At 36.6% G+C, this 26,894-nt stretch overlaps 1 protein-coding gene across 3 annotated transcripts in view; it reads left to right on the top strand.

Annotated features, from left to right (window-relative positions):
- The first annotated feature begins 2,227 nt into the window (after positions 1–2,227).
- LOC107755097 (dual specificity mitogen-activated protein kinase kinase 5-like) overlaps positions 2,228–26,894 on the top strand; it is a 56,376-nt gene continuing 31,709 nt past the window's right edge. For 2 of the 3 annotated variants that reach the window (XR_001641657.1, XM_016571765.1), the window contains exons 1-14: positions 4,532–4,956; positions 5,136–5,184; positions 5,489–5,556; positions 9,774–9,843; positions 10,270–10,310; positions 11,547–11,614; positions 13,072–13,123; positions 16,700–16,764; positions 20,659–20,698; positions 22,074–22,142; positions 23,327–23,408; positions 23,517–23,578; positions 23,919–23,967; positions 24,220–24,293. Coding sequence is in view for 2 of the 3 variants with exons in the window: in XM_016571765.1 (XP_016427251.1) it covers positions 4,825–4,956; positions 5,136–5,184; positions 5,489–5,556; positions 9,774–9,843; positions 10,270–10,310; positions 11,547–11,614; positions 13,072–13,123; positions 16,700–16,764; positions 20,659–20,698; positions 22,074–22,142; positions 23,327–23,408; positions 23,517–23,578; positions 23,919–23,967; positions 24,220–24,293 (921 nt within the window). In the remaining variant the exon portion in view is untranslated. Of the gene's footprint in view, positions 2,321–4,531; positions 4,957–5,135; positions 5,185–5,488; positions 5,557–9,773; positions 9,844–10,269; positions 10,311–11,546; positions 11,615–13,071; positions 13,124–16,699; positions 16,765–20,658; positions 20,699–22,073; positions 22,143–23,326; positions 23,409–23,516; positions 23,579–23,918; positions 23,968–24,219; positions 24,294–26,894 lie in introns of those variants that run through there. The other variant, XM_016571766.1, reaches the window with a different exon arrangement.

The raw sequence follows: 26,894 nt of genomic DNA, 5'->3' as shown, positions 1-26,894 counted from the left end.
AGAATATTACTGGCACCAAACGTTTGAATGGTAGTATAAATACACAATATACATGATTTATAGTAAGTATAAAAATATGTATACAATGTATATTGCATATATAATATACTATATTTTGGTCTGTAATAGTGTGCCAGGTGCAATTTTAATGTGCAAGACAGATAGAATCTAGAATCAATTTAAAGTGTAAAATAAGATGTGAGTGAGTATGCTTGTATGGATGGTACTGCAGATATTACTGGATCTGGGGGTGTCTAAAACAGAAGGAGCGAGCACTTATGTCTTCAGTATAGGTCAGATCTAGAGGCAGTGGTGTGAGTACATTAGCATACATGCTGGCAGAACGTTTAAGGTGACGAATAAGATAAGCTCAGAGGGCTGTGCTACCTGGCTCAGAGCTATTATCAGACCCCCTCAGACTTGATTTATCAACTCCCCTCTCACAGTGTTTCTGCTCTGATATGACTGTGGAAATGGACTAGTTTAAACACAAAACCTTGATCCTGTTGACCTCTTAATATGCTTATAATGATGCCATTTAACAAACAGATGTTAGGGCAGACATGGCAAAGCCAGGCCACAACATGTGGTGCTGGCAGTAGACAGTGAGGGCGTTTGTCAGTTAGTGCACAGCATAACAACACATTCTTGTAAATATTATCATTGTAAATATTACTATTTTGTATAAATCTTGTACAAATTCAGATGTGGCAAAGCTAGTTTAGAACTGACTTGTTTGAGATTCAGTGTGTTGTCTTGAAGAGACTTGAGTATTACAGAACAGTAAATGTATTATATTAAAAGGTAAAAAAGTTATTAAAGAAAGGAGGTCCCTAAAAACCTCCTGACTGCTGTTTGTAAATCACTTTCAGAATGTATGCTACCATTAAAAAGATGGGGTCGGCAAGATTTTATGCTCTTTTATGGCCGGTAAGATCTTATGCTCACTAAGGCTGCTGACTGAAAAAATTGATCAAAATGTTCTATTTTAATATATTTTAAAATGTAATTTATTCCTGTTCCAGTCTTCAGTGTCTCATGATATCATTGTAATTTCTGTTTTTTATTTTGCTCAGGAAACATTTCCTAATGTCCGTGTTGAAAAAAGTTGTGCTGCTTTATAATTTTTTTGTGGAGAAACACTTTTAAGGATTATTTGAATATTTTTTGCAACATTATGAATGCCTTTACTGTTTATACTGTAATTTTACATCAAATTAATTAATCCCTGATGAATGGAAGTATTACTTTGTTCTTCCAAAAAAAAAAAAAAAATGAATGGCAGTGTAACTTGATCTCTACTTAATTTGACATCAATTTGATTGAAGTTTAAAAGAAAAAAAAATCTAAATATACCATTATTGTAGATAGGGTGACTTAAGGGACATTGAGGTGTAAAATTTGTACATAAAATGCAGCTAGAAAGTAACTATAGACACAATAGAACACAAAATATAAAAATAATAGAATAAAATTCAATTCAAGTGTATTTGTATAGCGCTTTTCACGATACAAATTGTTGCAAAGCAACTTTACAGCAAATTAAGTTTCTACAATATTTAGTGGTAGCTTATCAGTGGTGACTGTCAGTTAATGTACATATGGCAGAAATGTACGGAAAAATCAATTAAAGACCAAAAAAAAAAAAAAAAATGAATGGCAGTGTAACTTGATCTCTACTTAATTTGACATCAATTTGATTGAAGTTTAAAAGAAAAAAAAATCGAAATATACCATTATTGTAGATAGGGTGACTTAAGGGACATTGAGGTGTAAAATCTGTACATAAAATGCAGCTAGAAAGTAACTATAGACACAATAGAACACAAAATATAAAAATAATAACAGGAAGGAGCACAATTGAGCAGACAACTTTTTCTAAAATTTTAGACATAAATATACTCCATAATGTGCAATATATTATTTAGAAAATACTTATTTGCACAAAAACTGAAAATGTTGTCCAACATTATATATGACAACTATATTTCTCTTTATGCAAAGTGAGATATAGTTGGGACCCAATGCAGACCCCTCCACTATGGTGATGGATGAGCAAAATAAACAGGTAATGAAATATTAACAAGCCAATTTATTATGCATGTGCATCACTACTTTATGGAAGCAATGATGATCTAATTTACATATTACTCACACTTTAGCCATTCCAATCAGAGTGGTGGACACATTCCAGATGCAGTGGATCAGGTGGGTGAGAGGTGTGATGGTCAATATGGAATGTAGTGCTGATCTTTTACAAGCTGAGGAACAAACATGTGAAGTTTCAGAAGTCTGATCAAAACTTCTAAATTTACAGCAGGTAACAACTCCTTGATGCTTGATTTGTACTTCTGTTCAAAATACTGTCTGAAGAACTTGTTGTTTTTCTACCAAAATTAATTTAATTTTACAAACAATCATATCAAAAATTGTTTGTTTTTGTGGGAAAAACAAGAAATTATCATTACCAATTTTGCTGTAATGGAAACTTTCCCAGCTTGTATTTTATTCCTGTTCTTGCAGCAGCTCATGGGTAGTCAAACTGCTCTGTTTCAGCTAAGCAGCTTGTCGATGGAGAGGAAGAGAGAGAAGAACGTTTGGGCTGATAAAATGCTTTTTTATTACCAGACACTGGATTTCAGCCCTCTCTCACTCTGTCGTATGATCTTCCTTGTGGCTATAGGTCCAGTTTGATGTCTGATAATTGTGTTTGCCGATGTGGCATGTTTTTTTTGGCATGTTCATGTTTTTTTTAAATTCTGTACCAGACATTAACAGCAGGTTCACAGAGGGACGACAAACTGCAATTACATCTCTCTTCTAATCCGCTCTTTGCAGCTAGATACATTGATTCTGGTACTCCATTTCTGTCTACAATTCAGCCTCTACGTCTGCAACAATGAGACTCAGCCATTACTTATTGTGCTGTGTGACACACAATCAATGTCATGCAGAGCAGCTGATGAGTCATTCAGAAAGACCTCGGAGCATGAAGGGTTAACCACTCATTAGGTTTGATTGTGTGTTTATGAGCCGCTTGTGTATTCAGCTGTTTGCACAAACAATACATTTTAGAGCTATCAAAACTATAAATCCCTAGATGGCAATTGTAATGCGAATAATATAATCTGATCATTAAACAGAGAGCTCTTAGTAAGTTTTTACAAACATGCAGGGGGTTAAAACCTGACTCTTTCAATTGTAGTTAGAGACGAGAATGGCCTTCATTCAACTGAACTCAACCCCATTGCGTATTTAAGCGTTTTGCTTTTGTCCTCTTACAAAGTGAGCAAAGAAAACATTTAAGGTGGCATTCTTCCATCTTGACAGGGCAGCTTTAGCACTGATAATAGGCCATGCCATTGGTAGGCTGGAAACACTGTTGTTTTAAAGTTTGATGTGAGACCTGATCCTGTTTGGAAGGCTGCGATCATTGTGGATTTCAGCTTGCCATGGGTTAGACTTAGCTTTCATAGCTGTTTATCATTACATGATGCTCTAAATCCTGCCTGTGGCCTATAGGCGTATCAAAGCTGCATTAGCTGGACTCTGAGGTCGAAAGAAACAAAACTCTACTTCGCTGAAGGATCAATGTCTGTTGAGGCTTTCGCAATCAGGCTGTGACCATGATTGAGCGAATGAGTCATTCCTAAGATAAGGCTTTAATCAACAGCGCACTAAATGTTCTTTGTTGTACATTTAATTACACGCTAATGAGTTGTGCAAAAGTGAAAATCTTTAAATACTAATGCTATTTAAATGGTTTACAACTAAAGAAGCAAAGTAAATAATAGAGGTGAAATATGAAAGAGATGAAGTAAATAATAAATAGGTAAAGTAGGAAATTATCTACAGCAATAAAGACCACGTGACTATATTACCCTGCTTATAGCAAATAAATATGTATTTAAATATGTATTTGTATTTATATATTTATATGAGTTGAAATAATTTTTTATGTAAGAAGAAATATAGCACTGTGTCTCTGCATCAGTCTTGATCAAACTGTCAGTGTTGATTTTGTGATAATGGTGTGATAACCATTTTACTGTACCTCCAATGTTACGTGGCTACTTGAATATATTTAAATGTAAAATAATTAAGGTAAAGCAAAAATGTACTTTATTTCAAAGTGAAAGCTGAAAAAAATGTGTTAAACAGAAATAACAGACTGCGAGAGAAAGATTTTGCAATGTATTTTATGGTTGATATATGACTAAAATGATGTGTGTGATTAAAATTATACAAACGATTAAAAACATATAATTTATCTTAGTCTTATGTAGCAACTTGCTCGCAACTTTTTTTAAAAACAAGTCGGCCTACAAAGTGATGTCATGACCGAACACGTTTATGAATCATTTAATAAATTCATTAATTTAATGACAACATTTTGAAAAAATAATTACATACAGGCAACAATAATTGACACAGAAACGTCGCGAGTAACGTCTACCAGTCAACTACTCTGTGAGGCTTTTATTTGCCTCGAATGGACGTTCAGCTTCCGGGTAAATGTCAAAACACTTCCGCTAAACATCCTCTGCTTTACTTTCATTGTTGACAGTTTGTTAACTGCTGAAAAAATGCTTTTTTATGTTTTAATTTTTTTTAAACCATAGTTAAAATCTGATTAACAGTAGGCAGTACATCTGGAATGACATGTCGCTCGGTTATTAGGGGTTTGTGTGGGAAATACTCCATGTTTTCTTCACTGCTAGTGAGCTAAGCAGCTAGCCGTCTAGCCTGCTGTACAGTACAGCTGCTGTGTGTCTGCGAATCTGCACCGAAATCCAAGATTATGTTTCTCGATGTGCTTCTGTTATGCTTTTACTTGTTTTGAATAACCTGTGCAGCATGGAATCTGAGGGAATCGTCATTCGGATAAAGACACCGGTGGGAGACATGGACTCCTCAGTGGACTCTCCATCACATCTCAACTTCAATGATTTGCTGGTGAGTTGCTGATTTAACTTTAGTCACAGTGTGCTTTCATGTGATATCTCAGTACATTCTAGAGAAAGAGAGCTTTCATGGAGAATGTCATTCCCTGATGAGAGGTTGTTAGGACAGTGGTGCTGATTGACAGCTGTCAGTCAAATGTGTGATTGCTCAGTGATTCTCTCGTTTGGCAGGCCGCGATCAAGGATGTCATGCCTGAAGCCACAGTCACAGCTTTTGAATGTGAGCATTGTTGTTGTATTTAAATTATTTTACTATTTTAAAGGAAGTTACTATCAGTATAGGCAGTAGAACAGTTTAAATCAATAACAGTTTAAATCAATAAGAAAATATTAATGAATAACTACTGTCTTTTCTTCTTTGCAATACTATTATCTTTATTGAACTAAAAACAGTTGATCATAAGGGGCAAACATCGTTCAAAAAAGTAAATATAAAAATGTGCAGAATGGATGAAAAAAATGTTTGTTTATATAGACAAGTGATTAGCTCTTAGATGATTCAGATGTGCTCTTGTTTATTTCAGATGAGGATGAAGTTGGTGACCGAATCACAGTTCGCAGTGATGAGGAGCTCAAAGCCATGCTGTCGTATGTGAGTATCCCTGATGTATAAACGAAGCTGGGTCCCTTGTTTTGCTGTTAAACAGTATGGTTTCAGCATAATTTCTTAAATGTTTCATAGTCGGATTGCCAGTAAAGAACTACATTGCCTATAATTGTAAACAAAACTCCACCAATCAGAGAAGTCGCACGACACTTCTGACAAAAGAGCATTGCGCGAAGCATTGCAAATGATGTAATTAAGTCTGTCTCGCTGCACTTTTAAGGTACTTATGTATTTGTGTCTATGCTAATATTACAATAAATCTAAAAAAAAATCATAGTTTGTGATAGGGCTGTCACAATAATCAGATTTTCACTGCATGGTTATTGTGGCCAAAAGAATTTATTTGGATATCTATAGAAATTTTAGGGAAAAAAACTATCAGTCAAATTCATCTTTAACTTTGTTTTCTCCAATAAATTATACCCAAAATATAATTCTAGGGAGATGGAGAGAGAGAGTTGTACAAAAATGCATACAAAAATAACTGCGTCTTTCTCTTTTTCTGTTTTATAATGGGTGGTAACCAGTGTTAAGGTGCTGTACCATCACCAAATATGTTGGAGTATCAACCATATAATGGGACTGTCACTGTATGTGTAGTATTAACACGATAACTGTATTTCATTTTTGAAGTGCCACGGTTATCGTCTACCGATATATTACGATACCTCATCTCGGATCTGGTTGGTTCATGAGACTCTCCAATAAAAATGCTATAATAAAATGCCTATGGAGAAAATAGACAAAAAAAAATACTTCCGGAACCAAGGCTGCTGAAACATGAGTGGTCACTGTTGAGCTCTATTACAGTCTGTTGTATTAGACTTTTGTATGCTGAAAGTATTTTTGTTGGAAGGAAAAAAGCTATTACAAATCTATTATTCCAGATCTATTTACCCTTGGGGAAAGTGTTTTTAATTACTTTGCTTATTGGCAATGATGACAAGTAGCTACATATTTTCTTTTTTCTCTTCAATTTCTTCATCTATTTTCTTTTTCTGGCTGCACCTCTTGATGTTACCATGGCAACTCTGGCTCGCACCCCCCTTTTACATTAAAGAGGTGTTAACAAAGCAAGATAAGCAAAGGGAAGAGTGTAATATTATTTTTTTATTATTCATTATTTTTGTGTTGACTCAGGCAGTGGCCTCCCCTGTGAGCAGGCACAAATTGAAAACGTTAACGCTAATGAAAAAATATTTGTGTCTCATGCGTTTAATAAAAAGATATCGTAAACTTTTGCCTGATTACCTATTTAAACAGTCTTTCTTTTCAAGTCCAGGAATGCATTATCTTTCTCAGATTTCTGTTTGTTGTTTTTAACTTTTTTCTTTTGAGACCGCCGTAAAAGTGCTTTCAATACTTACTGCTCACACATTGTGGACACCAAGCGTAATGACTCGTAATAGTTTTTCCCCCTGTGAAGTACAGTGGAAGTTAAATGAACTATCAACTTTTATTATTTATTATTCAGTACTTAAAGTTTCGCCTCATTAGAAGCACAGCCCTCCTGGGTAGAGGAATTTTTCAAAATCCACTTTCAGCTGGTGTTGTCTTTTACCCCCCATCAGCTCTCAATGACTCTCGAGTAGCCATGGGCTTCAAAACTACTGCTTCTGCAGGAAATCACTTAGATTTGATATTTATTTATTTTTAGATGCTTTATCAAAGTTGTACCTCTCAAGGCCATTGCAGTCATTAGCCAGATTAGGCCAGAAGGTGACACACTGACAATGATGTCTCGCGGGTGTCCTGCACTGCCTGAGTGTAATTCAACTTTTTTTTCCTGTCTTGATTAATTCTGCGGTCGCCGTGTGGCTGGTTTTGAGACACACATTCTGACATTGGAGATATCTGTGGGAATGTGAGTGTTCTCATTTGTTATCGCACGGAGAGATTTTGCCATCGCACATCAGCAAAGAATCCTTTGAGGCCATATTACTCTGACAGTGAATATTACCGTGCGTTGCAGATTGCCTTCCCATTGCATTTTGGTTAACAGCACAACGAGTCAACTTTTACTGAAAATGAGTTTTTCCTCCCATGATGCTGTTTGCTCCTCTGGGGAGAGCGCAAGCTGCTGAGAAGGGGGGAATTTAATATGCGTGTAACATGTTCGGAAGCTTGCGCCTACATTTAACCGATCATTGTGGTCATATTTCAAGCGGGTGCCCTTTGCCTTGGTGGCTCTTGGGGTCTCTGTGGGGACCTTTATAAAGTTGCTTCAATTAATTCCATGTGAAGGGATCTACTGTTATGTAGACTTAATAGGAATTAAGAGATGACTTTTTGCTTTACAGGTGTGTAAGCTAATTCGCCAAGCTCTCTGGTGGAATCCGACCTTCAAACTGTCTTCACTGCAGGTTTTAAATTTTTTTTTTTAACTCCAGCAGTGATCATCAGTCTGAGGTCTCTGAGATGTTCTGGGTCCCCGGTGAGCTGCTTCTTACCGTCAGCCTTTCCAGGATGTTAGTTCAATGTTAAAGACTGACCCATGTCAGATGTAGCCTCGCTAACACACACACACACACACACACACACACACACAGGCACTGATCTCCCAGGCTGGGCCGGCTAATTACGGAGCGCTTTACTCAGGGTGTGTTAATGATCGGGGTCCAACAGAGCGGAGGTCCGACTCCTCTGTTGCCTCCAGCTCTCAAGCTGCCGCCTTGTGATCAAACTGCCTTTAGTTATTGTCCAACAAAGGGAGGTTTCTTTTAATACACTGTTACAGATTAGTTAGGTAATTGCAGCCCTAATCGATAAAGCAACCAAGTGGAAAATTAAAGGTGTGTGTTTTGGTAGAGCTACATGGTTTCAGCGCCTGCAGGCAGTGCAGAGAGGTGACAGTGATAAATAGGGTATTTAATAACAGCTGCTCTAACACTGCTTCCTCTGCATGTCCTCGCGCACGCTCCGGCGTGTTCATCATGCATTCGCACTCGGCGGAGGGACAGCACTGTACCACCGGCCCCTCAGTTAGGCTTGCTTTTGACCTTTGTCTTTTTCTGCCTTTGTCTCTCTTTCTCTCTGTCTTTGTCTTTCTTTCAAACACTGACACTCTCCCCTCCTCTCTTGTCCATCTGGATCTGTGGTTTTTAATGGCTTTATTGTGTGTGATGGGGGCTCTGTGTTTGGGCACAAAGGTCTCGGGCTGGACTGAGAGAAGAGAACGAGCGACCAGATGGTTCTGTTAACCGAAACATCAAATTGAATGTTCTTTTGGCAGGAGACAAAAATCTGTGCGCATGTTTGAAAGAGAGCAGAGTTCTTTTGAAATAGAATCAGCAAAAGTGCTAGATGACTTAAAAATATTGAATATTTATACAGTGTAAAATAATAAATAAAATATATGAAATTGTTAGGTAATTGCAGTCACCTAAATATATATAAAATAAAATATCACATATAATATACATGTATGAAACAAGTTTCTGAAGACAAGTATTAAAATGAATTCGGCAAAAGTTACTGCTTATCAGCTGCAAGATCAGTTTTTAATATTGAGTATTTATAAATATTTAAAATGTAAATATAAATAAATCATAATTAATATAGAAAATAACAAATAATGTAAAATATAATTTGTTTTTCATATTTATGTGTGTATGTATACACACACACACACACATACAGTATATATAATATCATGTGAAGTCTTGTACAGTGAATGTACAAGTCTTTACAATTTCTTTATTAATGGTATAATTAAATAAATTATTATTGGATTAATTAAAGACAAAAAAATAATTGCACAAAAAGCTTGCCATGACATTAATAATATCATAGGTTTATAAATGCCAGACTCCATTTCAGCCTATTATGTAGAGTAATTAATTAATAGGCAGCCGTTACTGGCAGATTGCTTTTACGTCAGGCTGAAATGAGAAAACTCAGTGATTGGTCTGCGCTTGGCAGCCATTACAACGGATGAACTGATACAGAGGGTGACTGGTGTTTCAAAAAGATTACCTGAGCAGGGTGCCTGATTCATTTAGCATCTTTTCTTTTCCTCCCAACATGCAAGTGACTCGGAGAGAAAGAGAATGTGTTTTTTGACATAAGATTGCTTTTATGTACTCCATGGGACTTTTTTCTGAAAGACCTTCATCGAGCATAATATTGATTCTCTGTGTAATATACTGAAAAAATGAATTGGGCTGCTTTTTAAGAGTTTTGTTCCACTTTATTCTACACAGTATTGCAACACAGTGATGGAGCAACGCATCAATGGACTGTTACCTGAGCCTTTACAGATATTTCCACGAGGTGTGTATAGTGTGTGTTAGTCTGCTGATCCAAATTACAGTTCAACACCGCAACAGCAAACGTGCCCGAGGGCCACCTAGACCCTAGATCACAGTTCAAATCCCCATACTCGGCAATACCCTGCTCACATGTGTGTGTGAGCATTTTCTGTTAGCAAAATCCCACTTTATGTCATCCTCAATGGCTTCTGAGAAACTAATAAATATCAGTTTGGTTTATTGAAGCAATTTCTTTCTGAATACATGCATTTACACACACACAATATTCTTTATGATAGTTAAAAGCTCCCTAAGCTGCATCTCAGCATGTCTGTTTTGCAATGTTGCAGATAGACTCATTCTGTCATTTTAAACATTTAATACATTCTGCTCATGTTCTTTTTCTCTGGCCTCTCGTGATCTACAATCTAGTCCATTTTCTTTTCAGCCGGTAAGACCCCAGGGATCCGCAACATACACGGCCTGAAGGTATGTGCCTCAATGATTGTTTCAGCAGAGTTGGGCATGGATTGGTTATGCTGTGTACCACTTATTGAAAAGTCAATTGAAGTCAAGACTCTTTGTCTATCTGTCCCTCATTTTCTACCCCCTCAATGCTTTTCATTTGCATTTGTTTTAATCTGCTAAAATAAGAATTATTGGTTCTTTGTTGCTGAATTAGATAACGTTATTCAAAAGTTTGCTATGTCAAAACAAACGTATTTAAAGTTTGTGTGATGATTCAAAAGTTTGGGCTCGGTGGAATTTTTTTCATGATTTTGAAAGAAGTCTCTTATGCTCACAACAGCATGTATTTGATCAAAAATACAGTAAAACCAGCAATATTATGAACTATTATTGCAATTTAAAATTGCTGTTTTGTATTTTAATATGAATTAAAATGTAATTTATTCCTGTGATGGTTTTGCAAAGATACATTTTCAGCAGACATTACACCAGTCTTCAGTGTCACATGATCCTTTAGAAATTATTATAAGATACTGATGTGGTGATCATAGAAAGTTCTTTGATTAATACAAAAGAACAGCATTTATTTGAAATAGTAATCTTTTGCAACATTGTAAATGTCTTTACTGTTACTTTTGATTAATTAATGCGTCCTTGCTGAATAAAACTAAGTTCTTTAACAAAAAAATCTTACTAACCCCAAGCTTAGGGTAGTATAGTTTTTGCTTACCTAAATAGCATGATACGGACCGTCTTATTCTTGTTTTGTTCTTGTTTTTGTTTAATTCTGGATTAATTGGCTTGAAGAGGATAAAAACCCTGATAAACCGATCTAAATGAGGTCTTCGTAGACACTAATTAAGAAGAGAATCACTGCTTTACTGCACTACACTATACGACCTTCAGACCTCAATTAATCTACTTGTGTATATAGAGACTCTCTTTGAGCTTTTTCCTTCATTCTCCCACTGTGATCTGTTAGTGTGGCTCTGACAATAAGCAGCTTCGTGAATCCTCTTTAATGACAAATAAAGGACGTGATGTTGATTCATTCATTTTTTTTTTACCCAAGGTTGTTCCCAGAGTTATATTTAATTTTGCCTGATAGATGAAGTGACCCCTTTCCTCAAGCCTCTCTCTTTATTTCTCTCTGTCTCCCCCACAAAAGCCAATTAACCTTGCGGCCAAACCAGGCAGTTTGCTGTTAAATCACAGGTTAATTAGCACAGGGCTCTGATTGTCTTTGTTTGGCCGCAGGTGAACACGCGGCCCGAATCCTCGAGTGGCAGGGGCTCCTCTGCGGCTGATTCCCGGTCCAATGATAGGTGAGTGATCCCAGATCATGCCTGCCCTCATTGAGAGAAAAATCTTATTACCAAGATTTATTTTGTTTATAAATACAGATATATTTACAGTAAAGCAACTGCATTAATGATTCAGAAGAAATATCTTTTACGAAAACAATAGTTGACTATAAATTCTGTTTGGATCAGCTATGTTTGACGCTATTAAGCGTACACTCAAATACAATTCTATATTAATGCCTCAAGTTTTCTACATTGCTTGGTAAACAATTTACAGTTCTGAACTATATAACTAAGCAGTGAAATCTGATATGCAGAATTTTTTTTTACTTTTATAATAAAAATAAATGTTTCTTTCGCATCAAATCAGCATATTAGAATGTTTTCTGATGGATAATGTAACGCTCAAGACTGGAGTAATGGCTGCTGAAAATTAAGCTTTGCCATCACAGAAATACATATGTATATTAAAATAAAAAGTTATTTGTATTTGTACTAATATTTAACATTACTACCGTTTTTACTATATTTTCAATCAAAAAAATGCATGCTTGGTGAGCATGAGAGACTTATGCATCAAAGCACCATCAAAAAAACTCTTACTGACCCCAAACTTTTGAACTTTAGTGTATGTTACCAATGTAATTCCTGTTTCTTTATGGATAATTTTGTCCCATTATGGTGCCTTTGTGCTTTGGAAATAAGTCATGATATAAGTAGAAAAGCGGTAACACTTTAGAATAGGGAACACTTATTCACTATTAACTACAACTTTTCCCTCAATACATTCCTAATTTGCTGCTTATTAATAGTTAGTAAGGTAGTTAAGTTTCGGTATTGGGTAGGATTAGGGATGTAGAATAAGGTCATGTAGAATAAGGCATTAATATGTGCTTAATTAGTACTAATAAATGGCTAATATTCTAGTAATATGCATGCTAATAAGCAACTAGTTAAGAGACCCTAAAATAAAGTGTTACCAGAAAAGCTTTAAAAAGTAATTAAAGGAATAATATTTTTTTTCAGGAAAATAAAATATTAATCAATAGGGCCTTGTTGTGAACAGTTGCAGTTTAGCTTTTAAATTTTTTAAAGCTGAGTTAAAGGTGATATTGATTAATTTCGTTATAAGGGTCTCAATAATGTCATTCTCTTTACAAGAGAAAGAGAAATGCTATCAGGAGTTTGCAGTCTTCATACCCTAAACATACAGCAGAAACATTTTTTTCAACGTTAACTGGATTTTGTTGTTAGAGAATTAAATCCCCTGGCACAGAAAAAAGACCTGCATTCTGAAGGCCAGCATGTGTATTCAGCAGTGATGTAGAGAAGTGAAGTGCAGCAGATCATTCTAGACAAATGAGTCTCGTCTTAACATTTCTAATGTGAAGTAACTGCTCTGTCTAAACAATTTACTCATCATGTCAGATTTTTGAGGCATCTTGTATAAAATGTTTTACTTTGTCTTTTCGCTTAAGCACTTTAAAGAAATCTTCAGCTGAGCTTAAGAAGATTTTGACAAATGGACAGGTATAGTAGCCCTCCCTTCACATCACACACACTTTTACTTCGGCATACATTTTGATGCACACATATACTGCACAGTATTCCCACTTCAATCGAATCTGATTATCTTGTTAGTGATGCTGTTACCACTCAACCAGTGATGCTTGCTATCACTTATCCCATTTAATTTGTCACCATAGCCTGTGTGTGAATGTGATAAGGCATCTATTGATTGCTCCTAACGGGCTGTTCACTGACCCTTTCTCTGTGGTATGGTTGAGATCTTTATCTTGAGTGATCAGAGCTGTATCTGTGTGTCCTTCTGCCCACCCCTTCCTGCTTTCCCTGTCACCTTTTCTCCCCCTCCACAGGCCCCCAGCATGCCAGTCTCTCAACTAAAGTGTCAGATAGACAATTAATACAGTCACATCCCCTGTGACACCTGTAACATGTGCAGTTAATGGAGCACTAGTATCCTCCCTCACACACACACACACACACACACATACATACATACATACACTTCAGCCTAATCAAATGTCCTGCACTGGGCCCCTGTAGTCAGGGTGCGGCCCGTCAACAGAGAATTGACTTCACATCAGGTCTGGTTCACAAGGGGAATCACTTCCCCTACAACAACACTCACAAATACTGACACCTAACTAGACACATTAGCCATCACAAACAAATGACTTTTTGTTGAATGGATTGTTAAGGCTGCAAGGCATATAGTTCTTGATATATGGAAATAATAATATATTACTTTGGTAGAAGATTTCATTGTAATTAAATATAATAATAATATATTAATGAAAAAAAATGCAGCTGTTAATAATAATAATAATAACAGCATTATTATTATTATAAAATTGTTATAATTTATTTATATAAATATTTATTGACAAAATGTTATCTCATGGTTTTAATATGATTCAAAAAGATCTGATTCAAAAGAAAAAAAGTTGTTCTGAACTCTGTTTAAGTGGAAGTTAATGATCAAGTGGGAATTAATTTGTTACCTGAATGTATCAGTTCAAAGCTGGATCTGAAAATAGTCCTCCGTGGTTGAAATTAGCAACTGCATTTATAGGTCTGGTCAGAAGATTACCAGAGTGATCTTCACAGCGTTTTTTCTGCTTTGTCAGGCTCAGAGATACTCTGGCCCTATGGAATCTGCTTCTGGTTGTTACATACCCCTTAAGTTATGAAAATCCTTAGTGGTTAAACCATTTTGAGAGGTTTGTTGCAATTTATGAAGGTAAAATAGTAGCAAAACTTGAGAGCTTGTTGATTTGAATGTGAGAACTTGTCATATTAATATTCATATTTATAAGTTGAATTTTTCAAGGAAAAAAAATCTCTCAACTAATGCTGTAAAATATATATGAGAGTCAGTTGGTACTACATTACTTTAATGTTGAAGGCTAAAATGAACTGATGTTAAAATTTCACTTAATGAAGTTTTTAAAATAATAAAGTTACAATTACATAATAATATTTCTACTTCAAATTATTATTTTTTTAAAATATAAACATAATGGTGGCTGTCATAAAATCTTGATGGATTTATTCAAACATAAATTATGATGGATCTGTTATATGGTGCATATATTTAGCAAAATGCCCCTCTCTACAGTTTATTTTTCTATATGATTAATGAGTTTATGGTCACCGAATATGTTTTTTCTGAGGTTAATGTGACGTTATGTGACATTGTTTACAAGCCGTTATATTGACATCTTTGCGCTGCTGAAACACTGATTGAGAGATTACATGAGACAGGATAAGGATTGTAAAGTTGTACTCTTTCTTTTAACTTACCTTCGGATGTTTAGTCATGTTTATTTTGTGCTGAAACTGGTATTAATGTGGAGGAGATGATTAGTTCACATGCGCCTCGCACTGCTGCGTCTGTTGATCTGAGGCATTACAGCAATCTGTCACTCCACATTAAACAGTGCCAAAACGGCATTTATTGTTTAAATACTGCAATACAATGGACAGAATTTGAAATCTGAGAGCCAAAATGGCATTTATTGTTTGAATACTGCAATACAATGGACAACATTTGAAATCTGAGACTTTGTTTCATATTAAAAGTACCAAAGCACAATGCTTATTGCGATTTATTGGATGGGAGGTGCCCTTCAACGTTTCGTCCATTAACTGACAACAGGCTAGACTAATCGATTGTTGGGATTTAAGAATCGATATCGTTCCGTAAAAATGAGAATCGATTAATATCGAGATATCTATATTTTTTACTCGGCCCTAAAATTTACACTCACGGCTCTGATGTGAAAAGCTTAATCTTTCGATTTGCACACACAGACAATAATCAAAAACCCGTGTTTTGAATTCAAAGTTGCAGATTAATAGTAAAAAATGTGTAAAATGACATTCACATAAACAAAATGACAGACACAAAAGTGTACGGCATATTTACATTTGCACTTTACTTCAGTTTCGCTGTACAACCACAAGTCAGCACTTACAACCTCTCAGATCTGGCAGTACAACTTCAAATGTTAGCGCTTTGACTTTTGCTACTCCTTTCACGATATTCCTGTAGCAAAACTCACTTGTGCACTTGTACATGTAGATGTGAGAGAGCAGAACCGGGGATGGGGCTGGAATGGGGGCCAACTTGTTGTTGAACAGCAAAACTGAAATAAAGTGCAAATGTAAATATGCTGTACACTTTTGTGTCTGTCATTTTGTTTATGTGAATGTAATTTTACACATTTGTAACTATTAGTCTGCAACTCCGAATTCAAAACACTGGTGTTTTGATTATTGTCTGTGTGTGCAAATCGAAAGATTCAGCTTTTCACATCAGAGCCGTGAGTATACTGTAAATTTCAACTTACAAATATGAATATTAATATGACAAGTTCTCACATTCAAATCAACAAGCTCTGGAGTTTTGCTACTCTTTTACCTTCATACAATTGGCCACTGACATTTAGTCTTACTTGAAGGTCTAAGGGTTAAGATCCTACAGCATGCATTTTATTTTTATATTCAAATCAAGAGGTTGAAATAAAGATGGAGGGCATTCGGATGTGTGTAAAACTGACTGAATGTGAAAACGTACCGGTCCCTCTGGCCTCTTTGTGTCAGAATGGTCTGTATTGTATTACCATTTTGACAGCTTTTATCAAAGTCGAATAAGACAGCACAGACAAACAAATAGTCATTAAAATTACCATCACTCTCCTTGCTGCTGTTGTCCTTTTATAAATCAGACAGCAAATGTTGTATTGATCCTCCTTTTTTTGTCCACGATTGACTATACACTGGAATTTCAGTAGGTTTTTTTTCCCACTTTGTGTTGCTGTTAAAATTGTGGTGTCTCTTTTGTCTCTGCCTCACAGTTTTCCTTAGTTTCATGCTCTTAATTCATCAGCTCACTTCAGTTTATATTACCATTTTACACATTTACTGAGCAAAAGAAAAAAAATAGAAAACTGCTGTTTTCATTGAGACATGTCTATGAATGCATGCATACACACATCCATCCCCCTTTTAGATTATTTAGATTCTGTTCTCTTTGGATAACTGCAGAGTCTTTCTCTGTTTTTTTCTCTGTTTGTTTAGATAAATGAACATGACCTCCAGTACCAGGAGCAGCTTGGCCATGGAAATGGCGGAACAGTTTACAAGTGAGTTTTGCTCTCGTGGTTTTTACCTTGAGATTTAATTAGACTGATTGTGGTCAGCCTCTTAAAAGGCCTTCTTTACCCTTAGTGCAATCTATAGGTTTTAACTAGAGCCGGCAAATTGAATCATGAAAATGTAACTGAAAAGGGAAAAAGTGTTTTGTTGTCCGCACTCATGTTCTGATTAATTTTACATTGGTCACACTTTTGCTCATGTTTTCAGACATCCTTCAACAGCCCCCCAATATTATGACTCATTAAATGTCTTGAGACATGCGAATTAAGGATGTTGCTGATTTAGTGCTTGTGAAGTTGAAGTGACTCTTTTTGATCCTTCTAAAGCTCCTTTCTGTGCCAAAGCTATATACCACAGACTATACAGTTGCAGGACAGGGCAAGGTCATCATCTTGCACACACAAATAATTTTGTTCATTTCTTGAACCAAGTGACTGTTGGCAAGGCTCTGTGTGCTTTTGTGGATAACACAGACACTCATCATTTGCTTCTCTTACTGGAGGAGCACCTCTGGGTTGTTGGAAATTGTTCAACCATTTTAAAAAAGCCAATACTGCAACCCAGACAAGAATGCAGTCTGGCATGCTCAGCACTAAATGTGTTTGCCTAGAATTATATTTTTTCCCCTCAAACAAAAGAAACTGCTGAATTTTGCATTCATCTCTTAATTCAAACCTTTTCCCCTGTGTTTTCCTTCTTTAAAGTGTTGGATAAAGAAATACAGTTCTGAAACTAGGCAGTCTGTTTGGAACAAGCACTAAAAACCAATGCAAAATTTTAATACCAGGAATGTTTGTTTTTATTTTTTTTATTTATATTTTGTTCACCGCATATTCATGATCTTTAAAGAAGGGTAACATTCACTGTTATTGTGTTTCTTGCTCGGTGTAGGTAGCGGCAGGTGAAATGTAATGTAATATAATCTCTGATGTTGCTCGTAGTGAAATTTAGGCCAGTCTCCCATCCATCTCCACAGCTGTCCTCGATCACCTCTACTGTGCTCGCTCACATACACGCACTCTCCTTTATGCAAAACACACACCTTTGTGACCATCAGACTGCATACAGGATGGCGCCAAGGGTATTCGCTTAAATTGCTTTTCTTAGGAATAAATACATTTTTTTTTTCTCTAAGGCTTTCACCTAACCTGCACCCCTTGATGTTGTGTTGCTGTTTATAAGCATGTTTCTTGCTCGCATATCTGAGAAAAGATGAAGTAAATACACTAAAAATTTTAACAAATATATGCACAGATACAATAATATACAGAATGATTGATGTAGACAAATGTCACTTTCTAAATTTCTTTCTAAAAAATGTTTTTGGATTATTTATAATTATTTACCTTTTGTCCCCCCCCCCCCCCGACTATTTGTGATCCAATTAGAACTAACCTGCGACCCATTTTTGGGTCACGACCCGTAGGGTGAAAACCACTGCTGTAGGCTTTGTGGCTATCTTTCAGGTGAGGTGATCATCTGGTCATCTCAGGTTAGATGGCATAGAGAAAGAGACGGAGAGAACTGTCTGGTCCGCATTGGCCACTGTAATCGAAACCTGTTTGTGTGGTTGCATGCGTGTGTGTTCGTCTGCAAACACGCATGCATGGGATAGCTGTCTTCGAGAGGTCCATGAATACTGCATGACAGAGCATTCATTACCTCGGGCTCTGGAGTGTAAATAACAAACAGAATAGAGACACATTTACGGGGGTCAGGACCACACGTAACTACGTCACCTCGTCCTGACCACGCGTCTGTCAGTCTTTGGTCATCGCTGCATGACTACTCAGCAGGGTCAAAGTTCAAGGACTTTAGCTGAACTTTGCAAATGGGCTTACCAGGATACATTACTGTTCAGAATGTCCTGAAGCGACCATTTAGACAACATCATTGGTTGAGTTGGCATTAGTAAGTAGTAAGTAGTCATTTAGCAGATGTTTTTATATAAAGCAACGTATAGTGTACATATTACACAGACAATCCCTATGGAGAGACGTGGGGTTAAATGGCTTGCTTAAGGGCACAATGGTAATGCTTATTACTTGCTACATGCACAAAGTGAAACTAGCATCCTTCCGATATTCAGCCCTGATCTATATATATATACCCATCACTACCAACTATGCCGTGCCACCTTCAACAGATATTGATATCAGTTGACTTTGACTCTTCAGTTGTGTTTCTTGGCTTCAGAAATGACTTGAACCTTTTGAGATGTACTTTTCAGTGCATATTAATTTAATACTTTGTTACCAATAAGCAAAGCAAGCATCTACGTGTCTTATATGGATCAGAATCTTCTGAAGTGTAAAGTGCACACTCAGAGGACACTAAGGTGAGATGGGATCGAGTGTCACGTCCTAAATGAGGGAAGTTAGCCGTCGCGTCACTTAGAGCGACATTAATTAAAGGCTTGCCGGAGTTGAGGTGTCTGGAGCTGTAACCAGATCAGCCATCTATTTCCCATAAATCACATGCACTGTCTCAAACACTGTTACGAATTTGTTTACTGCAGACATATACATACCTACATAAAGAGAATCATAATCAAATCAGTCTTTTTCTTGTTCTGTCCTTTCTCATTTACACAAACACATACTGTGCACCTGTGTTGTTGAATCCACCCTCGTTTGGCAGCTGTCTGTTGTTATAGTATATTATCTGGTGGAATGGACCGTGTCGTGGGTTATTGTAACCCAACCCCTCTTCAGCACCTACTGCAGTAACCAGATCCACTGCTCGGAATGAGCAAGGATCATAATTAAATAATTGTGGCTTTGCCGTTAATTCGACCTGTAACAGGAGGCCTGTCTGGGAGAGCTCACGATGAAACGGGAACGGAGCAGATAACGCTCCACAGCTCAGAATGTCTGAGGTTTCGCAGGTGACTGACTCAGGGTTGACCTCGCCTGCATTTGACACTTAGGATGAGGACACCCCTCCTCTGAGCTCTTTTTCGTAGCGATTAAGCCACTGATAATCTGTAAATAAATACAAATGTTTAAAAAGCAGCTGAGTGTCTTAGTCATATGGATGTACATCTCAGGTAGCTCTGACTTAAACAAAATCCTGAACATAGTTTCCATCCTTAAACGTCAGTCATTGAATATCTGTACATATTTTTTTTTTTTGTGAGTACAATGGCCACAAAAAGTGTTTGGACACTTAATCAATGTTTAAAATGTTTAAATGCATAAGATAAAAATACAGATACAAATATGTAATACATGGCAAAATATTTAGCTTTAAATAAGTGACACATATGCCACATATATCACATATATATTCATTATGCCACATAGTTTAGGATCAGTAAGATATTGTAATGTTTTTGAAAGAAGTCTCCTATGCTCATCAATGCTGCAATTTTAAAATGATCATAAATAGGGAAAAAAATGAATATTGTGAAAAATATTAAAATTTAAAAGAAATTTTTTCTATTTTAATATATTTTAAAGTGTAATTTATTCCTGTGATGGCAAAGCTGGGTTTTCAGCAGCCATTACTCCAGGCTTCAGTGCCACATGATCCTTCAGAAATCATTCTAATATGCTGGTTTGTCGCTCAATAAATATTTCTTGATGAAATAATGTTGAAAACACTTATTTGCCATAATTTTTCAGGATTCTTTGATGAATGGAACATTCCAAAGAACAGCATTTAAAATGGAAATCTTTTGTAACTTTGTAAATGTCTTTGCTTTCGCTTTTTATTAATTTAAGGCATCCTTGCTGGAAAAAAAAAACCTCACTGCACCCAAGCTTTTGAAGAGTAGTGTACATATACATTTTGATTTGTTTATTTGTACGTTTTTCAAAGTTAAGGTATTGCTAAGAAAATTTGCATTGCCATTAATTGTACATTTTTCTCTTTGACAGAGCTTACCACTTGCTTGGGAAGAGAATTGTAGCGGTGAAGGTAAGAACAATGCATATGTCTGTATGCTTTAGAACCTCAAGCTCTGGAACTTAAAGCAACCACTCAAACATTGCGTTAAATTAAAGGAATCCACTGGTTTTCCTTAGTACACTTAATACAATTTTTACATATTTTGTAGATTATTTATTCGCAGAATTACCTGGCTCACATAGAAAAAAACATGAAAACATACCAAAGACCCAACATATGATATTATAGCTCACATTCAACTAATGGGTAAGAAAATCATACAACCAGTAGGCTCTTTAAACAGATAAAGGACCTGCAGAGCAGAAGAGGTGAACTCAGGTGGCTTTGCTACAGGTGGACTTTACTGCAGCAAGATACAATGAATAACCGCTGGAGATGTTAATAGTGCTCTACTAATTGAAGAGCACAAAAGAGCAAATCCAGCACTCCTACATTGCCACAGTTAAGCATGATTGAGACCCTGTGACCCTCATACTCCAGAGCAGCTCTTTCTTTTTCTATCTTAGCTGTTCTCTGTTCCATCATTTCTTCCACTCTTTTCTCACATTTTTTTCTCTCTCTCCCCCTTCCCATCGTCCTCATTGACATCTGTTTAGTTTACTTTTATCCTCTCACTTCTCTTCTGTCTTATCTCCCATCTGTCCTCCTCTCCTCCCGTATCTTCTGCTGTGTCTGCTCATCTTTCCTCTGTGCTCTGCATGGGTCTGCTCGAGCAGGGCTATCTATTTGGCTAAGGCTGTAAGTGATCTCTGCTGAGCTTTAACTGCGTGGCCTTGCCTTACTGCCTTACCTGTAATCAATTATTTCAGTGGGAGGCTGATAATCTAACCTTAACTAAAGAAGCATTTTAGCTAGTCGCTGCTTCAGTACAAAAGTGGAGAAGAGAGAGAACAAAAACCTAGGTTGCAAGAAAAACATAACTCTTTTTATTTCAGAACTTTGTAATATTAGATGAAAATACAGCCTTGGAATATCTTTGTGGGAGTTTAATTGCCTGCTTTTGGTATTTTTTTTTAAATGGTAGGCTGTTTAATTTCCTGTCAGTACTGGTTGAAGAGAAACTCTTTGAGCATGTTTCTCAAGCATTCACTTTCAAGCTCAAAAGCCAGCTGAAACAGAAGTATTGACGCACAAACAGAAAAGTATACTCAAATGACTGCTTATGTTTGCAAGTTGTATTTACCTGATGTAAAATTGTTGGGAAAAAGCAGGGGGAAGTGTCTAGCATTGCATATGTGATTTCAATATAACTAATTTTGCTTAAGAGTTCTGTTTGGGTGAAAATGGATTTCATTTGAGATTTCAAGTGCTCGTTTGATAGGTAGCTCAGAAAGGTCAGTGTGAGTGTGTTTGTTCAAATGCTGGCCTTATGCTTGTATTGCAGGTTATTCCTCTCGACATCACAGTGGAGCTGCAGAAGCAGATCATGTCAGAGCTTGAGATCCTTTATAAGGTCTGAACCTCTTTTTCTGTCTGCTTGATTACTTAAGCTGTATCTATAAGATAAATGCATTTCAGTCATCTTTCCAGTGAATAAAAACAGTGGCCAAATTCCGATCAGCAACTGACAATGCTGTAGTCATATCAGTTTCTTACCTCCCTCTAAACTAAACGTAGAGCATTTTGCCCTCTCTTTGGCACTCAAGTGTCACTTTGTTAGTCTTAAGAGAGTCTGTGAAAAGTAACACCTGAATATGTTTTGTTCTTGGTAAAGTTTGGAGCCACGTTCCAGGTAAAAACCAAACTTGTTTAGAGCTGTGTGTGGTTTCAGCTTTCAGATTAGGTGTATATGAGGTGCATGACTGTGATAAGTATAAAAGAAGTGTCATGAATTATTCAGGGATCAATGCCTATGTAGTTCAGTCCACCTGTTCCTGTAACCTGCTCTGACAACAGCTGCAGGATAGACTTTAATTTATTACAAATCACCCTTTGCAGCAACGAGCCAATCACACAGAATAATCAGCCAATTTCACATTCTGAATAAAATACTGTGGCATTAGCATTACATGGCTTACTATAAATAACTACCAGCCAAACACTTAATGAAACAATTAACCACATCTTTTCACTGGAAACAATCAATCATGTATTTTCCTAATAATGAAGTATCATTGAGAACCATCCGTGAATCATGCAAAATATCTTAATAATCTCAATTATTCAAGCTTAGGCAATAAACTGTTAGCCAAAATGTATAAATGAATAACCTTTTCATAAAGCCGTGTTCATATCACTGCAATGCCATTAACTAGCTAATTTGATAAATGAACATACTGTGCTGTTTAAAAGTTTGGGGTCAGTAAGATTAAAAAGAAATTAATACCTTTATTCAGCTGGGACACATTAAATTGATCAAAAGTGACAGTAAAAGAAATTATAATGTTATAAAAGTATAAATGCTGTTTTTGAACTTTCTACTCATCAAAGAATCCTAAAAAATGTATTACAGATTCCACAAAAATATTAAGCAGCACAATCTTGGTGAGCATCTATTATAAGCATTAAAAAAAAGAACAATTTTACACAGCCCAAACTTTTCAGTGGTTATGTACATTTATGATAAAGTGCAAATTGTGTTATGGCATATAACATTTTTCCAGTTTTGATATATTTGATTGATTGTGTTTTTTACAGTGTGATTCTCCATACATCATAAAGTTCTACAGTGCTTTCTTTGTGGAGAACAGAATATCGATATGCACTGAGTTTATGGATGGTAAGTCTCAATTGTTTTGACATTTGTCAGGCATCTAGGCAACATTTGCACAGGAAAGCATCACTCACAATATGTCAAAGTTAATTGAATTATTTGTTTTGAATGTAGGTGGCTCTCTGGATGTCTACTGGAGAATCCCAGAGCATGTGTTGGGCAGAATTGCTGTTGCGGTAAGTCCTCTTCAAGTCATGAAACTGTTATCGAATAAGTGTATCAGGGAATTTTGAAAGCTTGGATTTTAGAGATTTCGGCATGTCCAAGAATCTGTTACAGCTCTGACCAGTGTGTGTATGTGTGTTTTGTCTTTGTAACATTTTATTAGTGCTCAATTGTCATTGCTCCTGGTTCTGACCCTCATTACCCTCTCCCTCACACTTTCTCACAATAATGAAAGATATGCCACTGTTTAGACAATTTACAGCTCTATCCTCTACAGACATAGCTGTCATCTCATGAGAGTCTCTTCTGAGTTTGTTTTTAATGAGTATTGCTGTTTGTGTGTATCTATAGGTGGTAAAAGGATTAACGTACCTCTGGAGCCTGAAGATTTTACACAGAGGTGAGAAAGCCACTTTTATGTAACTTGTAAAATGTGTAAAAAAAATATATATCCAGATGTTGGATATCAGTGTAAGAACTTGACTGTTTAGGCATATGTATCTAGAAGTAAAATTAAGTGCACTAATATTTAAAAATTTGGTTTCAGTAAGGTTGTCTACCAGATTACACCGCAAAAGTACATTCATTTAGTGACAATAATATTAAATACTGACAAATATTATTGTAATATTATAGTTGTTTCTCTGTGCAGATGTGAAACCCTCCAACATGTTGGTTAACACACGGGGTCAGATCAAACTGTGTGACTTTGGAGTCAGCACACAGGTATGTTTTAATTTGTTTCCTGTGACTATTTTTGCGCATGTTTATTTGTCTGCATGAATGCATATACTCACACAAGTGCTTCTCATGTGTATGTATGTTGTGAGCACAGTCAGCTCAGATCAGCCATTGTTCCATCAGTCTCTATGTCTCTGTTCTGTTCTCTATCTTATTCCTCCAGGGACTTTCGGCCTTTGCTCCCTAACCCCCAGATACGCCCTAGATTGCTCCTCTTCTCTCACTTCCAGCTCTTTGTAATTACCACATTGACCAGATATTCAGTGTATGTGAGTGACGGCGTGTGTGCGTGTGTGTGGCTGGAGACAATATCTCAGACTGAGTAAGTCAGCATCAGTCTCTCCGCCTCTAATACACTCAGGAGTCCAACAATGGAACCCAATCACTCCAAACGGCCCTCTTTTAATTAATATTCATACCCATGTTCCCCGAAGAGATTCAAGTTGAAGCTGACCCCTGGATGAGGTGTGTGTGTGTGTTCTCCTCTGTGCCCGTCCAGACCATGACACTGTATAGTAAACCTATGTCTCTCTTATTCACTTACACACACACACACACACGTCAGGCCACGGGGGAACGCTCTCATTATGTTTGTTCTGTCATTGCTGACATGTGCCATTGTGCCCGGATCTCACTGTCTCTCCCCTGTGAGAGTACAGACTAAAATTAAACCAGGCTGGCATTTCAATAACACTCCACAATAACACACTCTTTTCAGTAGATTTAAATCAGTTCCTCTTACTGTGTCCTTTAGCTTGTGGCAGAGAGCTCAGGTCACCTGCTGTCACATCTGTACTGAATTTCGATGTTTAAACAGAGATAACTATGCTGATTATATCAGATGACTGAATGTGATGGCTTCTCTATATTATTCTTGGCTGTGCACATACAGAGGGGGTAATGTTTCACCTTTGAGGTTGTGTGTGATAGGGCTGGACGATATGACGATATTATCGTATATCAACGATGTCTCGTAAGTATCGCGATGTCAACAGTCAGGTAACAGACGATTATCGACATTATCGGGAAAAAAAAGACAAATGATAAACCTAGTAAGTTGCAAAAAATATTTGACATAGCCCCAGAGTCACCATACAGGTCTTTTTGCATGCAAAAATGAAATAATTTAGTAGGAGGGTTGGGAATCGAATAGCTATTCCAATTTCGGAAGTCAAATCAGATGCGTACGGTCAGAAATCAAATTACTTGTTATAAAATTACATTTCGATTCTGCTTCTCGGTTTCTGTATGCACATTTATTGTGATTTCAAAAGATTCAACTGCAAGAAGACGAAATAGAACTCACTTCTGCACTCGCACGCTGTTTTTGGTGCTGCGCACACACACAAAAGCCGCCTTTTATATACGTTAACACTGGACTGAGCTCTCTTTCTCGCATTCTTACACATTCTAATGGACAAATACACACAGAATTATATAAAAATATCCCATAAATACAATCGGTTATGTCTTAAGTGAACGTAAAGAGCTGAGAAAGAAAACAAGGGTGTATTGGATCCGTGCATTGACAGCAGCCGCTGCCGCCAGTCATTATAATGTTAGTCAAAGAACAAAACTGAATGAATGTGAGTATTAGTTGTACATTAGACATCAGGTTAGTGTCTAGACCGCAGACAGTAGGGTTTGCAGTGTCTATTCCCACAGTTCTCTTTTCCCAATCAGGACCATGTTGGACAATGAGCACCAGTGTGTGTCCAGTGATCTGGGGAGGGTTCTCAAAAAGCTTCTCGTCTGACCGTTCTACCTTTCCTCAGAGCACTGAAAGAAACCCCTGTTCTCCTGTAGAGATGGAGAGAGACAGAGAGATTCGGAGGAGACTGTCTGACTTTGAAAGGTGCTTCGTCAGGAAATGAGTGTCTTAAGATTGAGACCCACACAGAGAGCAACAGCAAAAACATCTCTGTTCAGTGAAATGATCTGCTGCTCAAAGTGTTCTTCGGTTTTTAATCATAAAGTTCATTCAGTTTGTCCACGAAGTGGCAACACTGGTCGTTGTCTCAGTCAAAAAAGAATGAACAGAAATGGAGCAACAAACTATTTAAGACCACAACAACATGCCCAACTTGACGAGTCTATGTGAGGGTTGTAAAAACACAAAAATCGATTGGTCAGTCATAGTGCAGACCAGTGTTAATTTTGACAGCAAATTTTGATTTAGTTTTAGTCAAAGTCTTGACAAAAATGCCATTTAGTTTAAGTCATATTTTAGTCATCTGAATTGTTTTACTCTACTAAATATCATAAAATTTTAGATTTTTACAGATTTTTTAAACCGTGTATACAATATAATTATGTTTAATTAAGCTGAGATACAGCACTATAAATTCTTAATTCATTTGCAACAAAACTATAAAGTTTTGTTGCAAACGGATGAAGACATTAGTAGGTTTCTCAGCTCGCCCCTCAACAAGCACGCGTTCGGAGTTTCGGCAGCCCAACACTGAATATTATATTGTGGGCGTTGTATTTTGATTAATAAAATAAAAATTATGAAAATTACAATACAAAAATGAAATTTAAATAAATAAAGCAGTTATTTTTATTTAGTTAAAAACGGGCCAAAAG

This window comes from Sinocyclocheilus rhinocerous, unplaced genomic scaffold (assembly GCF_001515625.1).
Source record: "Sinocyclocheilus rhinocerous isolate Xijiao unplaced genomic scaffold, SAMN03320098_v1.1 scaffold591, whole genome shotgun sequence".
In the NCBI taxonomy this organism is placed as follows: Eukaryota; Metazoa; Chordata; class Actinopteri; order Cypriniformes; family Cyprinidae; genus Sinocyclocheilus; species Sinocyclocheilus rhinocerous.
This window is presented reverse-complemented; position numbering and strand designations above follow the sequence as displayed.